At 39.2% G+C, this 16,853-nt stretch overlaps 4 protein-coding genes across 4 annotated transcripts; 2 read left to right on the top strand and 2 right to left on the bottom strand.

Annotated features, from left to right (window-relative positions):
* Positions 1 to 223: 223 nt before the first annotated feature.
* On the top strand, positions 224 to 3,700 carry LOC112171792. Its single transcript, XM_024308914.2, has 3 exons — positions 224 to 313; positions 874 to 2,027; positions 2,380 to 3,700. Exons 2-3 carry the CDS (start codon positions 875 to 877, stop codon positions 2,712 to 2,714), a joined length of 1,488 nt encoding a protein of 495 aa, XP_024164682.2. The 5' UTR covers positions 224 to 313; position 874; the 3' UTR covers positions 2,715 to 3,700.
* Positions 2,802 to 3,430, top strand: LOC112171793. Its single transcript, XM_024308915.1, has 2 exons — positions 2,802 to 2,943; positions 3,048 to 3,430. The coding sequence occupies exons 1-2, from the start codon at positions 2,802 to 2,804 to the stop codon at positions 3,428 to 3,430; spliced, it is 525 nt and encodes a 174-aa protein (XP_024164683.1).
* A 451-nt stretch (positions 3,701 to 4,151) lies between the features above and the next one.
* Positions 4,152 to 6,588, bottom strand: LOC121050247. The gene is made up of 6 exons (XM_040509754.1): positions 6,426 to 6,588; positions 6,209 to 6,340; positions 5,792 to 6,124; positions 5,586 to 5,714; positions 5,076 to 5,434; positions 4,152 to 4,874 (listed from the first exon to the last, which is right to left on the bottom strand). Exons 3-6 carry the CDS (start codon positions 5,807 to 5,809, stop codon positions 4,328 to 4,330), a joined length of 1,053 nt encoding a protein of 350 aa, XP_040365688.1. The 5' UTR covers positions 5,810 to 6,124; positions 6,209 to 6,340; positions 6,426 to 6,588; the 3' UTR covers positions 4,152 to 4,327.
* Positions 6,589 to 7,641: 1,053 nt separating this feature from the next.
* LOC112173084 (subtilisin-like protease SBT3) lies at positions 7,642 to 10,153 on the bottom strand. Its single transcript, XM_024310631.2, has one exon. It carries the CDS (start codon positions 10,036 to 10,038, stop codon positions 7,753 to 7,755), a length of 2,286 nt encoding a protein of 761 aa, XP_024166399.1. The 5' UTR covers positions 10,039 to 10,153; the 3' UTR covers positions 7,642 to 7,752.
* Positions 10,154 to 16,853: the final 6,700 nt, after the last annotated feature.

Below are 16,853 nucleotides of genomic sequence, written 5' to 3' on the forward strand. Positions count from 1 at the left end.
TAAAGATGAAATTAAACATCAAAGGACAAAATCTTACAGATAAGATCAATTTGATCTCCACTTACCACCTGTTATAAGGTAAATTACTTATTTGCCCTTAACTTCATTTTTTGGGTTCTTTATTCCCTTTCTGCTAACGTCAAGGAGAGACCGTCTCTCTCTCTCTCTCTCTCTCTCTCTCTCTCTCTCTCTCTCTCTCTCTCTCCTTTGTCGGCGACTCCTTCTTCTTCTTTAATTTGAAATGTAGTGAGAGAACCCGTCCATGGAAGCTTTCCAATTTCTCTTCTCCTATTGAAAGCGATCGAATTTCCATGTTAGTTTTATGATTCTTCATGTCTTCTTGCTTCAAATTCATGCTTCTGTGTCAATTTTATGCTTTCTAAGATTTTGATCATCTACTGTTTCATCCAATTTCTTGTGAATTTCTTCTAGTTTGGGTTCAATTTGTTTCTTTTTGAATTATTGAACTCGTTTTAGGTTGAATTTGATTCTTCTTTTTTCTATTTTGAATTTGTGTGTTGGTTTTTTTACCTATAATTGGTACGGGAATATACTTCGAGGCTATGATATTCAATCCTGAAGTTTGAGGTCTGAGTTGGTTTATAATTGGAGTATTGTGATTTTAGTGTCTGATGGTTTATAATTGTGTTATGATTGTAGTAGAGCAGTAGCAGGTGTTTGAATTTGTGTAATAGCAGTAGCAGGTGGTTGATTATTGTGTATGTGAGGTTTGATATCTTGTAGAGCAGTAGCAGAGTTTGATGTGATGTTTAGTTTTACTATTATCATAGTAGCTGTTTTAATATTTTGGCTTTCAGGTTGTGCAGTAGCAGTATATAACATTAATAATAGTTTTCTAAATGTGTTTTATAGTATGTCAAAGTCAACATTTGGAAGATTTACATATGGGACAGAGACTATTCTTTTACCATTGTCATCAAGCACCACGTATGAAAATTTGTGTACCAAAATTTCCTCAAGGTTTCGAAATCTCAAGGATGGTCAATTTGTTTTTAGATATGCACTTAACGATTGCTCCAATTGCTACTTAGAGTGTGACGAAGATATTTTGATCATGTTGGATATCTTTCAACTGCTAAATTGTCCCTTTATAGATATACATGTTCTTGATGTTGAAGCTTGTTCCAAGATGTGTGTCGATAAACAGGAAATTGCTGCTACTGTGAAACATGCTACTGTGGATAATGCTATTGTGAATATCCTTGAACTTGTTGATGAAGATCATGCTAGTAGTGATGATTCGAATTTTGAGGATGACAATAACATGATAATTGGAAATTTTGTGAGCAACAAGTCTAAAAGGAAGTATATGTCTAGTGATTGGAATGACAATATATATAAGACTGGTCAAGTTTTCATTGGTCGTGCCGTTGAATTTCGGGATAAGTTGTGTAAATTTGCCGTTAAGAAGGGGTTTGAGTTTAACTATGTTAAGAATGACAAGTGTCGTGTTAGTGCTACTTGTGCCAAGAAAGATTCCGATGGGTGTGAATGGTACGTTTATGCTTCCTTAAACAAGGCTAGTGGTTATTTCCATATAATAAAGTTGGTGAATAATCATTCTTGTGTTGGTGTTGTCCAGCATCAAAATCATAAGAGGTTAGGATCCAAAGTTATTTCCACTATTATGGTTGATAAAGTGAGATCCGATCCTTTGATTAATCCCAAGGATATTGTCAAGCATTTCAAGCATGATTATGGGTTTGATATTCCTTATCACATGGCATATAGGGGCAAAGAGGCTGCTAATAAGATGTTGCATGGTAGTGAAGCATTTGGATATTCTATATTGCCGTGGTATATTGACACATTAAAGAGAACTAACCCCGGTTCATACTGCATCCTTGACTCTCTTGATAATCGTTTTCGTCGATTGTTTATATCTTATGGGGCTTGCATAAACGGCTTCAAATATTGTCAACCTATGCTGTTCTTTGATGGGACTTTTATTAAATACAAGTATAAGGGGATGCTATTGGGTGCTTGTGCTAAAACAGGGAACAAAGGTATGCAAACTTCTTCCAAAGTTGAGTTTTCTTTTGTTTTGTTTTCTTTTGTTTTGTCCATGTAGTAGCAGCATATGTAAATTTTGATTAATTGTGAATTTTTAGTGTGTTTTCTAAGAACCTGGCAGTAGCACCCCTTATTGTGTTTTCTTGTACGTGATCTTTACATGATGATGAGATGGGAGTTTGTTTTGCATGCTTTCCTATTGTCAACTTGAATTTCTTTATGCCAATAGTAGTAGTAGTAGCAGTAACAGTATCAGTAGCATTTTAAAGCAGTAGCAGTTCTTATGTTCAATTTTTTTTTTGTCTTATTTATTCTAGCTTTTGTTTTTGTATTTTTTTTTTCCAGATGTTTTCCCATTTGCCTTTGCCATTGTTGATGCTGAAAGTAAAGAGAATTGGAGGTGGTTCCTTGAACATTTGGCCATAATCTTGACGAGTGACTACCGGACTATTGTATTCATGACAAACCGTGGAACTGGTCTTTTGGATGGTGTGAAAGAGGTGTTTCCAAATGCGCCGCACTCCTACTGTATCAACCATCTAAAGGACAATTTGAATGGCAAGTATCCAAGTTCTTATGGTTCTACTTTTAAGGAACACATTGCGAGATTGTTTACAAAAGCTGCATATGCTAGGACTTTAGATATCTTCAATGAAAAGTTGGAAGAATTTAGGAAGTAAAGTCGTGGGCAGGGTCAGTCCTTTCTTGCTAACTTGCCACCCGAAAACTATGCTATTGCTTGCTTCCCTGCTAAAAGATATGGCGAAATGAGTAATTCTTTGGCAGAGAGCTTCAACAACATGGTCAAGAATGAGAGATGCATGTCGCTGCCTCAGTTGCTTGAAGGCATTCGTGTGAGAGTTATGGAGATGTTTTGTGAAAGGAAGGTTCAATCTTCTACCTTGAGGAGTGTGCTATGTTCTAAGCTTGAGAAAAAGTTGTTGAAAAGGATAGAAACATGGAGAATTAGAGAGTTAGCCAGTCTACTAATGATATTTTTGAAGTTTGTACAGAGGATAGCACCGTCATGGTGAACTTGGTTGAGAGGGAGTGTTCTTGTGCTTGGTGGCAGTTTAGGTGCTTCCCATGTTCTCACACAGTTCAAGTAATGCAAAAGGCGAACCGTGTTCCTTACCGTTACATTGAAGATTACTGGAAGACCTCATTCTATAGAAGTGCTCATGATCTTCCTATTTTTCCAGTCCTGGATCTTGATAAGCCCAATCCTAGTAGTTTTGGTGATTCAGCTTTGCAGCCTCCCAAGACTCGGAAACCTCCCGGAAGACCACAGACAAGGAGGATCAAGTCGTTTGGGGAAGAGTCCGGACCAGTGAAATGTACACGGTGGGATCAACTTGGCCACCACAATCGCAGGTCATGCAATGTGGCTATCTGAGACAGTAGCACATTCAACAGTAACAGTAGCACATTCAACGGTAACAGTAGCACATTCAATAGGAACAGTAGCACATTCAATAGGAACAGTAGCACATGACATGATTCAGCAGTAGCAGATTGATTCAACAGTAACAGATGGCATGATTCAACAATATCACATGCAATTTTTTGATTCATATATGTTCGCACTGCAATTTTATATAGTAGCAGTGCCTTAGATTAATTTTTTTAGCTTTTGAGAAGTTTCTATGTCATGAGGAGCTGAGTATTATAGGGATAAATGGTCATGGATGATCGTTTTTAACCAGTAGCTTATTCAACAGTAGCAGATGACATTGTTTCGTTGTAGCAAATTAAAGATTTTTAAAATTTACAGGAAAAAGTTTAATTTCAGTGATTGATATTATTGGTTTCCAGTAATGAAGTAGCAGATTTGTTTATGTTCACTCTTCGTTTTTTAGGTGGTGTAGTAGCAAAATGTTTTAGTGTAGTAGCAGGGCCTATTTGGCTGTGCAGCGACACGTTCCCTTGTTTTATGTTCAATCTTCTGCCTTCGTATATATTCAATCTTTTTCATTTTATGTTTGGTCACCACAAATGAAGCAGAGAGTAAAGGACACCAAACCCGAAAACCATAGTCAAATGCCTTCCAACATTACGATTCCTCAAGAAAATATCACACCAACCTAACATTAAATTTTAGTTTTGGCTTAGAAAACTTGAATCAATTTCAACCTTTTAAGCAACGTTGCAATTCAAGATTTTGATCCCCTTCCCATCCTGCTTGTTGAAAGATCAAAAAATGATAGGCAATAGCAAATCTACAAACATATCCCTATTTTCTGCACATGAAAATATATACTAAAATAGACTACTAATATGTTTGTGAAGTCCTTTAATTGCTCTTCTTCCTCTGTTTCTTCGATGGTTTCTGCACCTCAAAACCTTCTAGTTGTTTCTCTTTCCGATCGGTTCTTTCTTTGATTCTCTTTATCGCTGATCGTGTCCTAGGTTCATTTGTAGGAGCAGTAGCATGAGCAGGAACAACAGGAGGAGCAGCAGCAGCATCTTCATTGGCCTCTTCATCTTTTTCTATCCTTTGCACTATCATCATTAGTTGTTTGCATTTGTTTCTCCATTTTCTAATCTCTTTTGCTTCTTCTTCATCTTTATCTTCAACTTTTTGTATCTTCTTCATCTTTATCTTCAACTTTTTGTATTTTTTTGACACTTCTTCTTTTTCATCCCACAATCTCTCTATATAAGCTTGCTTCCTCTTGCAGCTCTCGATATCACTTCCCGCCATATCTTGTTTCAACATTGCTACATCTTGCCAATGCTCCACTATGTTGATCTGTTCTTCATCAGTGCTTGGATAGCCAAATTCGTCATACTCACTCTGCAACAAGTCTTCCCATTCATCGAACCAAACCGGATCATTCCTGCACACAGTAGCATACAACCTCACCCAATTATGAACTTTCTATATTCCAACATCAAAACAACCAGCATTGCAATCCACACAACATGAATCAATATAAATGCAAACCATATAAAACAAAAAAATAAGCTTAATCCAAAAATAATAGAGATACATACAAATCTGTTCATTCTCAATCATACCATATAAATGCAAATCATACCTGCTCTTGTACTCTTTAGTCACAATCTCTTCTACAATGTTGTTCAAGATTTGATTCGTAATATTTGCACCAGCCTCAGTAGCAGCTTTGTCGTTCCTTGCAGCTTCATCGGCTACAGTAGCAGCTTTTTCGTTCCTTGCAGCTTTATTCACAATCTCTTCTATAATATTTTTCAGGGTTTGATCCGTAAAATTTGCATCGGCCTCAGTAGCAGTTTTTTTTGTTCCGTTCCATTTGATCCGGTTCTCCTCCTTCAGTTCCATCCCGATCCTGATCGACAAAGTTTGTTTCATTTTTCTGCCCCCCCCCCCCAATCCAGTGTCAAAGCTAAAGTCATCTCTAATACCATCCACAGCATCCTTAACCAAAAGAACATGATAATTCAAAAAAATTAGAAAATAATGCAGTATCACATTATTACCAATCAAACTACATCAAAACAAGGTAAAGATCCAAAGTGAAGTAGACAAAAAGAAATCTGCATAAACCAAGAAACTTAAATTTATTTACCGCTTCTTCCTCAGTTGCACCCAAATCCATATCATTGACATTTACTCCACTTGTTGCTTTTGTTTGCATCACTTCCTCTCCTTTATTCTCGTCAATCTTTTTCGCAAAATTCATGCTGTTCATATCCACCTAAAAAACAAAACAAAGATGATTTTAGTAAAAATGTACACGTAGCTACTATAAATGTAATTTTTCATTGTAGTTACCCAATCTCTTAATGTCATGTCTTCATGTTCATCTTCGAAACCTTTTGATTAATTATCAGCTGTCTTTTCTTCATTTCTACACTTTTCCTTTTCAGCTGATGTAGTAGCATCCTCATTCGAGATCTTATTTTCTTTACTTTTTGCTCTCTTTTCTGCCACCCTCTTTTTGGCTGGTTTTTTGGCAGCTATTGTAGCCTTCTTTTCTTCTCTTTGTCTTTTCTGCCCCTTTGCCTGTGTAGTAGCAGCATGCTTTGATGGAGGGTTCTCAAAGTCATCGTCGCTGTTTTCCTTGCCATGTTTGCTTCTATTGTTGTCAGCAACTGCATTATCAATCTGCAATAAAATATTTTTCAAGTTAGTAGCATATTGCACAGTAGCAGAAGCACATACAGTAGTAGACAGTAGCGTATCCATCACCTCTATTTCATCAACTTGCATTTTCTGCAATTCTTTTGTGAATTGAGGGAGACTCCACTTGACACACCCTGGAGTCATTGATTCTCTGCCTTTAATTTCAACAAGCATAGTACTCTTCTCGGATATCCAATACTATAACAAAAACAAAACAAATATAAGTAACACATAATTTAACTATACAGTAGCAATAGCAGTAGCAGTAGCAGTAGTGACTTACCGAGATTAATGTTACACATCCACTGATTTGCCTTGCTTTTCCCTTTGTAGCAGCTTGCAAACACAATAGCAAATAGTCTCTAACAACTTTGCATGAGTGTAAATTGTAATGAAAACTGGCTATTTTAGTCATTTTCTATCAAAATTCGAAGCCAGGCCTGCTTCATTTGGTTTTGGGCCTGAGCTTGTGTCCTTATTTGTATAAAACAAATTGAAGGTGGGTTTTCTGTGTTTATATCTTTGGTCAGGTGCTACTATGTAATTTTCTAATATATATATATATATATTTTTTTTTTACAAAAAATCATTTTATACTCTTAACTTAAAAATGCACAAGAAAACTATCTATATGCATGCAATAATATGATCTCTCTACAATTTGAGTTCTTATTTCTCAACTTGTCACGGAGACTCGGAGAGATAGAGATTGTATACAACTCTCAATCTATACAAACTAATAGTATTTTTCTTTTGTTCATTTAGGAAAAACCATTCTATTATTAGAATCGCAAATACTGCTCTAGGGAACACATTAATGAATGTAAGTTGTTAAGCTATATGTTATTATAAGAAGGTTTTTGTTAGTACTCTGAAATACTACTTTTAAGTACGATCTAATCTTTGAAGTCCAACCTTTTTCTAGTTCAGAATCTTGATCGATCGTTGTCAACTATAAATAGATGACCATGTCATGATTGAATGCAAAAGCATATCTTCCTCCTAATTAGTTATAATTTTCTAACATTATATGCATGGACGGAGAAACTAAAATCCGAAAACTACAATATAAAAGCTAATCTTAATGGATTAAAGTATAAAAAAGCAAAACTATGTCATGCGTGTTACCAGTTGTATATTGGTTACCAAGTCATATTCTGGCCCAGCCTGTCATGACCAGCGACATATATGGTGTTTGGGTCCCTTGGCTTTTCCAATCCCGTGTTTTGTCGACTGAAAATTTCTTTCACCGGCCGGGTGATGGGGTTGGAACTTGGGGATGACGACAACTCTCTCCTAATGCCAAGCACTCGTGAATTTTGTTTATTTCTGACAAGTTTGTTAAGATAATAATATATTTTACATTTCACATCTTCATACTCTTTAGAGTTTCGAGATTTTATTAATAACTTTTATGTTGAGTCCAACAATACATTCATATTACTATATAAGTAAAAACTAACAATTCCACAGAAAACCCTTGCCAATAGTCTGCATGATTAATTCATCGAAGTGTTAACCCGATCCTATGTGAAATGAGTTTTATTTGAGCAGAGGGAAGTAATGGGGTCGAACCACATGCTATTCTAGGCTTCTAGCTAGTGGTTATTTTACACAACTACATCCGAGCTGAGTTTTGTGGCCACAATGGGGCTTCTCACCACATGTTGACCTTCAGTGTCCACCCAAGTCAGGTAACCAAAAGCCACCGTCTCTTTCATCAGTCTTCGACCTCTTATACTCAACTTAAAGCTCAGCTGCTCCCCTTCCCTTCTGAAAACCAATTTGTTAGGAACGACTCCAACCTCAAACCCTTTCACAGCTGTCACGCTTGCAATGTATGTCGACTGCCCCTTTCCTACATTGGTCACCGTCCTTCGGAACTCTTGAGTGGTTTGTACTCCCGACTTTGAATCATTGACATTGAAAAATGCAATGAACGAAGGGTAATTAAGATCTAATGACGGAGATGAACAATTGTTCGAGGCTGATCTGGTGATGGTTTGGATTTGTTCCTTGGTGTAGTTTAGTGCACAAAGAAGATTTACGTAATCATCTATGGTCGCGTCATATATGAGTCCCGGGTTAAGGGCCTTGTTGGGATTGACATGACCTGCTCCCATGGCCAGAGGACTAGCCGGTAGCAAATGATCACCAATGTCCTTAATGGAACTAAGTGTGTTATCCAGGATGTCCGACGTAGTCATCATAGCCGACCTGATAGCTGCAGGACTCCATTCAGGATGTGCACCTTTCACAAGCGCAGCTAACCCAGCTGCATGTGGGCACGCCATGGATGTCCCCGACAACAAATTGAATTCACTATACAGAACCTGTTTTTTGTTAATCGTTGCCACCGAAATGTTTCGAGGCCATGCAGCGAGGATTAGTGAACCCGGTGCAGTAATGTCCGGCTTGAGAGTAAAGGGGAAGCTGGAAGATGGACCTCTAGATGTGTAACTAGTAACCGTCGGTGCTGGTCTCACACCAAGCAGTGTCTTTTGAAACTCCAAGCTTACTTTCGGGTTAGAATTGCTCTTGATGTAGTCTTTGATAGTTTCACCTTCCTTTGGACTCAAAAAAAGTGTGGGAAATTGGCTCTGGAGGAACAATTCCAAGTCGGTGTTGTTGGTAATGAAGATACCTCCGGCAACATTTGCATCTTGAACAGTAGGATATTGTTCCTCAAGTGAATTGTTGTCCTGGCACAACACGATTTTATTCCCAACCTTGTTCAGCATCTTCAAATTGTCACATGCATTAATGAAAACAATTGGGATTGGAGTTGAAGACGAATTAACCCCCGGAAAAAGAGTCATCCCTGTGACGGATTCTCCATTTCCAAGATGTGCAGTTCCCTGAAAGTCACGATCAATGGTACTAGCTGCAACTGTTAGAACCCAAGGGATTCCATTATGCAAGCTACCATAGACAGGTCCTTCATTTCCTGCCGAAGTGGAAACGAAGACGCCCTTCTCGATGGCTGAGAATGTGGCTATGGCAACAGGGTCCTCGTACAGCGCAACGCCATCTAATCCGAACGACAGGGATAAGACATCCACACCGTCCACAACTGCTTGCTCGATGGCAGCAATTATGTCAGACGATAAGGCACCCTCGTCCCACAGAGCCTTGTACATGGCCACGTGAGCCCGAGGCGCCATGCCGCTGGCAGTTCCCGGAGCATAATTAAAGCACGATGCCCCGGCCACATAGTTTCCAGCGGCCGTAGAAGAGGTGTGCGTCCCATGACCGTCGGTGTCCCTTGTGGAGTTCATGGTGAATGTCACATTGGGCTGTCGGGCTACGATTCCTTTGTTAAAGAACCTTGCCCCAATGAGCTTTTTGTTGCACAATGAAGAGCTGAATTGTGTACCACTTTCACATTCTCCTTTCCATCTTGGTGGGATTTCTGACATTCCAGCGTCGTTAAAGCTTTCGTTTTCTGGCCAAACCCCGGTGTCCACCAAACCAATAATGGTACCTTTGCCGTAATTGGACACCGGCCATGCTCCCGTCTTGGAGTTAAGGCCAAGAAACTGGGACGAGTGGGTCGTGTCGCGTTTTACCGGCAGGTCTCTAACTGAAGATATGTACCCTGGAGAGGTTTTTAAGGCCTCCAGCTCAGGAACAGAGAGACTTGCACTGAACCCGTTTAAGACATGAGTGTAGCTATAAATGAGCTTAGAAGAGATAGAAGAAGTGGATAGTACAGAATCTACAGTGGACAAGTACCAAGAATGGTGATCTGCAAAGGCTTTGGGCATAAATGATGAATCCATGTGGATGATATAATTGTTGGATTCATGAGCCAAGGTGGAGACTTTGGCAAGGTTTGAGATTGTGACAATGGAAAGCCACAAGTACAAGGGAACATGATGGTTATGAGTAGCCATGGATGAGCTAGTTCTAGGGAATTGAAGTGAAAATATAGAAGAAAACTGTAATGCTTGGTGTTACTTATAGAGAACAAAGGAGTATGAGAACCTCAAGATATTGCTCAATCACCTACTGACTGTTCCAACTTCTCCATACTTACATTAGTAGGGGACCCTCAATATGCATCTATAATTGATGCCCATGCATCTTATGGATAATGGTTATTTCTTCCAAAATTACACTCCCCTAAGCTATAGACTCTAATGACTCTGTTCCTCAAACTGCTGAGTTCAGAGCCTCGATTGATTTTTTTTGTGTTGATTTAGTGATAATGTCCTAAACTATGTCGTTTCAGTACAGTATTACATACGCTGTTATTAAGCCCTAAACTCAAAACACTTAATCTTGAACACTGAAATGGCATCATTTGAACACAAGTTCAACATCGGCACAGAACACATCACTAGAGGATCCTCTTTCCATAACATCAGGACAGATCATTTGGCAAGGGCGCCTAGCAGAATCTTGATGCTTGGTAGTTGGTTTGTTACATGGGGAATGGGCACAACAATGACACTGTCATTGTTATGGACCGCCACAGAAAACAAGGGTATGGTAAATAGGGTATACAGCTGCCAATTCCCAAAATGCAAGTGGAAGATGTAAATATCAATATGATTAACATTGTAGTGAACCCCCAAATGTAGTGCACCCATGCACTGAAATGCACCTATCACTCTCACATTCCTGAAAGAAATTTCGGTGAGCTCTTGGTTTTATCTTTCATGCTTTGCTTAAATGTTTCTTTCCAAGCTAACCGCAGAAAACAAAGATATCAATTTCAGTCACATTGCAGTCAGCATGAGCTAGACTGAATTGCTTCATTGTCGTCATGTGGGCCTACCATGTGCCCTCCCACAACGGTAAAAAAAAGAAAAAAAAAAGACTAACATAAACATTAGTTGCACACAAAAAATTCTACGTTGTACTCTAAAAAACTCTGGAGATATGAGCCGTTAGATTAGTCATTGCTTGCGATATGCTCATTTATTAAACTAACATAATGGTCCACACCTCCGGAGTGTCAATATCCCGCCACACTAAAAAACACTTGATCACTGAGAGTTCTATAACGGTTATAACCACATTGAAATTCAGAATACTAAAATGTGAATGCGAAGAGTTACTTTCAGTGATTCATTATCATTAGCATACCAGTCAGTTCAGAGTCATTCCCAAGACAGCTCAGTATACAAGTTCGGCTCATTATGAGATCAATTGTATTAGAAAAAGGAAGCTGTGTCTGTTATTTTCATATAATAGTTCAAAATATAAGAAAGCACATGCATTTAAACTTACTTGGTCCTCAAATTTCTTCAATCCATCCACTCCCAAGTTGATGTTTCACCTACAAGAAATTAGATCAGGGAATAAGAATATGGTTGTTCGGCACACATTTATAAAGGACCACTGCTGCATTTTCCCTTTGTTAAGTGCGATGATTTTTAAGATTCTAACTTGTACATGAAAGAGCCTGTGTATTTTATGATAAGGACCTAGGCCCTTTTTGGAGTCAACTGTTAGGTTATTAGTTACTAGTCTCCTCCTGTTGTCTATCTTTAAAGCTAAAAACTGAAGGAAATGTGATGAGAGAAGTGACAACATTAAATGCCTTGATGGAGTGGTAGAGTAGCTTCCCTCACATCCACGACAAACCTGTTGTTCTTCCTTCTTCTATTCTGGACAAACCAAGAAGAAGAAATGAGAGCCGTGTGAATTAGCACCAAACGAAAAAATCAGAGCAAATAGCTTTAGGATATCCATGGAATGTGGTTGTATGGCTCACTATTCATACGGACCACTGTTACAATTTCCCTTTGCTAACTAAGCATAAAGATTCGGAAAGAAAAGGAGCCAACCAATGTATATGAGAGGGTTGAGTATTACAATGATGACCTTGGCCAATTTCTGAGTCAACTTGCTATTTTTGGTTGGAAGTATCCCCGTTCTTGTGGCTATTTTCAACATGTAGTTCAAAAACTACAGGAAGATAGAATCTTCACAAGACACGAGATGCCTCTAAAAATTTACATGTTGCGGTAATTTAACCAATATTGGGATCAATCCAACTACAGAATGAAATGTTTTTCACCTCCAAAACCAGAGAAGCGCATCTGTCTTTTAGTTTTCAATCTTAACCTTAAACCCTAATACCTAAGAACATTTGGGAACAAAACTGATCTCGGCTACCCAAATGCCACACAATGTTCATATCGAGCACAGATGAGGTCCAAACAATCTTAAATCTGGATACTTTCTTCAGATACAATACAATAATAGGATAAGAACTCAAAAGGTTGAACAAGGAGAGTAGTCCAGTTTCTCTAAATACCAACGAACTAATGAGAAAAAGCTAATGTAATGAGCTGACCTTTTCGATGCAAACAGAAGACACAAGAAAACAACCAATATCATAGAATCATAGACATGAAGTTGACACAAAAAACAATGATCAGAGAATTATGAGAAGCCTGGACTTTGAACATAACGTTTCACTATTAAACAAAGGAACATTATCATCATGGGATATGTTTCTTGTACACTGAAGATATCATATTCAAGTATATAAATTCCAGACTCCTAGTACATATATACCGTCTCTCCTGTCATAAGGTTCATAACTAGCTAGATAGGTTTACAATATGATCTCTTTGTTACTGTTAATGCTACTGCAAATCAACAATGCAGTGTCAAATGCTGAGGAATACCAGACATATATCGTCCACATGGACCATTCCCAAAAACCTGCATCTTTCTTAACACATGAGGCATGGCATCAGTCCACCTTAACATCATTAATGCGATCATCTCCTGAAGAACATGATGAGAACGAAATGTTCTTGTACTCATACAACCATGTCATGCACGGCTTCAGTGCAAGGCTCACAGCAACTCAGCTGTCGGAATTGGAGAAATCTCCAGCTCATGTTGCCACACACCCGCAGTTATTTCTTGAGCTGCTCACAACACACAGCCCCAAGTTTCTCGGACTGAAACAGAACTCTGGCATATGGCCAGCTGCGTCTTTTGGCAAAGACGTGATTATAGGTATTATCGATACTGGAATTTGGCCAGAGAGTGAGAGCTTCAATGATAAAGGAATGGCAGAAGTTCCACAGAGATGGAAAGGCACGTGTGAAAATGGAACAGCATTTAGCCCATCTCTCTGCAACAGGAAGCTCATAGGGGCACGTTCTTTTAGCAAAGGGCTCCAAGCTGAAGGCCTAAAAATCCCACCATTTGACTATAATTCACCAAGAGACCACAGTGGTCATGGAACCCACACATCATCAACTGCTGCAGGTAACCATGTAGTCGGTGCAAGTCAATTTCGCTATGCAAAAGGCACGGCAAGAGGTGTGGCGCCGCGTGCACATGTTGCCATGTACAAGGTGCTCTGGGGAGTAGAAACAGAAAAGAGTACAGCTACTGATGTGCTAGCTGCCATGGACCAGGCAATTTCCGACGGAGTTGATATCATATCAATATCTCTTCGCATAAGCCTGCAGGAAGATCCTCCTTATTTCAATAACGTCATTTCCATTGCTTCTCTTTCAGCAGCTGAGAAAGGAATTGTTGTTGTCTGTGCTGCTGGGAATCAGGGTGCTCCGAACTCAATATACAATGGAGCACCCTGGATCACAACAGTAGGAGCTGGCACACTCGATCGTAGTTTCACTGCAACAATGACTCTAGAAAATGGGTTAACAGTTGAAGGAACATCATACTTCCCAGAGAGCGTTTACATTACTGATGCACCATTATACTATGGGAAAGAGAATGTGAGCAAAGCAATGTGCTACTATGGGGGATTGGATCATAAAGAAGTTGCTGGAAAGGTAGTCTTATGTGCTAATCCCGCCGAGAGCCAGATAGACATTGAAGGACAAAAGGAAGAGGTAGAGAGGGCAGGTGCTTATGCTGGAATCTTCATCACGGATCTCTCATTTTTACATCCATCCGACTACACTGTTCCTGCTATGATTCTGCCATTTGCTACAGGTGCCTTGGTTAGAGATCACGCCACACAGGTCGATACAACCAAAGTTAAGAGCATCACATTTGTTCACACCAACTTGGGAACAAAACCAGCACCACAAGTGGCAAGTTTCTCTTCAAGAGGACCAGACTCAATCACTCCAGGAATTCTAAAACCAGACATTCTTGCCCCAGGGGTCGATGTGCTGGCTGCAGTGAAACCAGACAAGCCATTCATGGAACTAAAGAATTACAATTTAGTGACAGAATATGCACTAAAATCAGGGACATCAATGGCAGCACCCCATGTCGCTGGCATAGCAGCATTGTTAAAATCTGTTCATCCAGAATGGAGCCCAGCAGCCATCCGATCAGCAATCATGACCACAGCATATGCAGTCGACAACAATCTCACCACCATAAAAGACCAATCAGATGGTCTTCCAGCCACACCATTGGACTTTGGGGCAGGCCACATCAACCCAAATACGGCCATGAACCCCGGACTAGTTTATGACATGAATGTGCAAGACTACATTGAGTTTCTATGTACCCTGGGGTACAATGACAAGCAGATGAAAGCCGTTATTAGACGAAGCCAATGGACTTGCAGACAGCCCCCTACTGAATTAAACTACCCTTCTTACATGGTCATCATTAACGGCACAGACTCTCTGAGAACCAAAAGCTTTAGCAGAGTTGTGACAAACGTGGGAGATGACACATCAATCTACCAAGCAATTCTACAAGTTCCTAGTGGGATGAGGATAACAGTAGAGCCTAGTACTCTGACATTCACTAAAAAGTATCAGCAGCAAGGTTTTGTTTTGAACGTAGAGATCGACAGTGGAGCTCCGAAGGTGATCTATGGTTATCTCAAATGGGTTGATCAACATGATCACATTGTATCAAGTCCCGTAGTGGCCCTTAATAACAACTAGTATCAGTAATTCAGCACATTCATGATGATGTGCAGGTTTAGAGAATCAGAAATAAAATGAACCAAGATAGATTTCAGAGGTGAAAAGCAATTAAATTCAAGGGTTTTCAACAAGCAAAGATTTTATCTGTTTATCAAAAATTCAACGATAACATCTGTCAATGATTCAATGAACAATGTATACAAACCTGAATGGAATCTTCTGAGAGGTGAGAAGCCCATACCTGAATTCCTTAAGCGTTTAAAAGTTAGCAGGTGACTGCTTCATTTGTCTGCCTCGTGCTCTACTCCATAGGAACGCGGCTGCCGTCGGAGAATTTGTTTCCTTGAAAAACCGATCCGGCATCCTTTGAGAACTCCGATATGGGCTAATATTAATACGGCCCAAATATCACACCATTCGATTCCAACCTTGAGCCCAATTAAAGTTGTTTTAAGGACCCCAGCCCATAATACAGTAGCTGCTTTTTACTTCATTTTTTTTTAGTTTGGGTAACTTTTTTCTGCTGCTTTCTGCGTGTTGTACATCATCATCGTAAGTTTCCCTGCTTCCCCAGGGGAATTGTAAGTGTCAATGTAAATATATAATGCGTAGATTTTGTTTGGTTTAGAGGATAGTTCTTGAAAAAGAAGAAGTGAGGGATAGTAGCTAGACTGTTGGAGAGCATTTACTTTTAACGCGACATCCAAATTTGGAATCTCACCTCACATCTCTTCCGAGAGGAGTAAAATTAATTAGCAGCACCTGGAGATCCTTGGACACATCGTATACTTTCTCCAACACAGAGAAGCAGTTAAACACTTGAAACCAGCACATTATCAAAACGGTGGGAACACTTGTGAATACTCAATCCCATTCTTAACTTGACTAAGCACCCCTTTTACACTCAATCCCATCTTAAGCTAATTTGTTTTGTAGAAGATAATGATTTCAAAAGGATCAAACAATGTGACAACGAGGATCAAACAATGTGACGCGTTGTCACATTGTGAGTTTGTTACTCATTGTTACTTCATATTCCAGTGGCAAGCGAGTCATGTGAAGATTCGACTAAACAAAATACTGAAAAGAGAGCAGAGCATACATACAGCATCTTCCTCTAATGTTTCTTACCATCTATATTAAGACTTTCTTATTCTTTTTCTCTTTCTTTTATGGGTATAGTGGTATATAACTATGTTAGCACTTAGCTCATTCAGACTCTATATGTACCTACCGCTACCTTTCATATTCTTTTTCTCTTTCTTTTATGGGTATAGTGGTATATAACTATGTTAGCAGTTAGCTCATTCAGACTCTATATGTACCTACCGCTACCTTTCATATTCTTTTTCTCTTTCTTTTATGTGGTATACTGGTATATTAAGACTATGTTAGCAGTTAGCTCATTCAGACTCTATATGTACCTGCCGCTACCTGCATAGAAAATGTACCAGAACTCAAACCTATCAAAAACAGAAGAGGAAAGAATAGAAGGCGGAGAGAAAATCCACGCTAATTAATGAGTCAGACAAGTAGGTGAGTCCAATTTCTCCAGAATAGCAATGAAATGATGCAGTAACCTTTTTCTCTTGGCCATTGCAATGGCTAACCAACCTTTTTGGTGCGCCATCTGTGTATATATATATCCTTAAACCCACGTTACTTCCATATCCCATTTCCTCTGTGCCAAAGCAAGAAAGATGAGTTTCTACCCTATGATCTCTTTGTTAGTTTGTACGCTACTGCAAATCACCAATGCAGTTTCAAATGCTGAGGAATCCCAAACATACATCATTCACATGGATCATTCCCAAAAACCTTCGTCTTTTTTGACTCACGAGGCATGGCACAGGTCTACCTTAACTTCGTTA

Source organism: Rosa chinensis, chromosome 6, assembly GCF_002994745.2.
Source record: "Rosa chinensis cultivar Old Blush chromosome 6, RchiOBHm-V2, whole genome shotgun sequence".
Classification (NCBI taxonomy): domain Eukaryota; kingdom Viridiplantae; phylum Streptophyta; class Magnoliopsida; order Rosales; family Rosaceae; genus Rosa; species Rosa chinensis.

Excerpts from the sequence above, each read along its gene's own strand:
- LOC112171792 (XM_024308914.2), top strand. The coding sequence starts at position 875 with ATGTCAAAGTCAACATTTGGAAGATTTACATATGGGACAGAGACTATT. Across the intron at positions 2,028-2,379 it reads TGCTAAAACAGGGAACAAAG|ATGTTTTCCCATTTGCCTTT; the intron begins GTATGCAAACTT and ends TTTTTTTTCCAG.
- LOC112171793 (XM_024308915.1), top strand. The coding sequence starts at position 2,802 with ATGAGTAATTCTTTGGCAGAGAGCTTCAACAACATGGTCAAGAATGAG. Across the intron at positions 2,944-3,047 it reads TCAATCTTCTACCTTGAGGA|AGGATAGCACCGTCATGGTG; the intron begins GTGTGCTATGTT and ends AAGTTTGTACAG.
- LOC112173084 (XM_024310631.2), bottom strand. The coding sequence starts at position 10,038 with ATGGCTACTCATAACCATCATGTTCCCTTGTACTTGTGGCTTTCCATT.
- LOC121050247 (XM_040509754.1), bottom strand. Across the intron at positions 5,435-5,585 it reads GTGCAACTGAGGAAGAAGCG|GATGCTGTGGATGGTATTAG; the intron begins GTAAATAAATTT and ends CTTTTGGTTAAG. Across the intron at positions 4,875-5,075 it reads ACTAAAGAGTACAAGAGCAG|GAATGATCCGGTTTGGTTCG; the intron begins GTATGATTTGCA and ends TACTGTGTGCAG.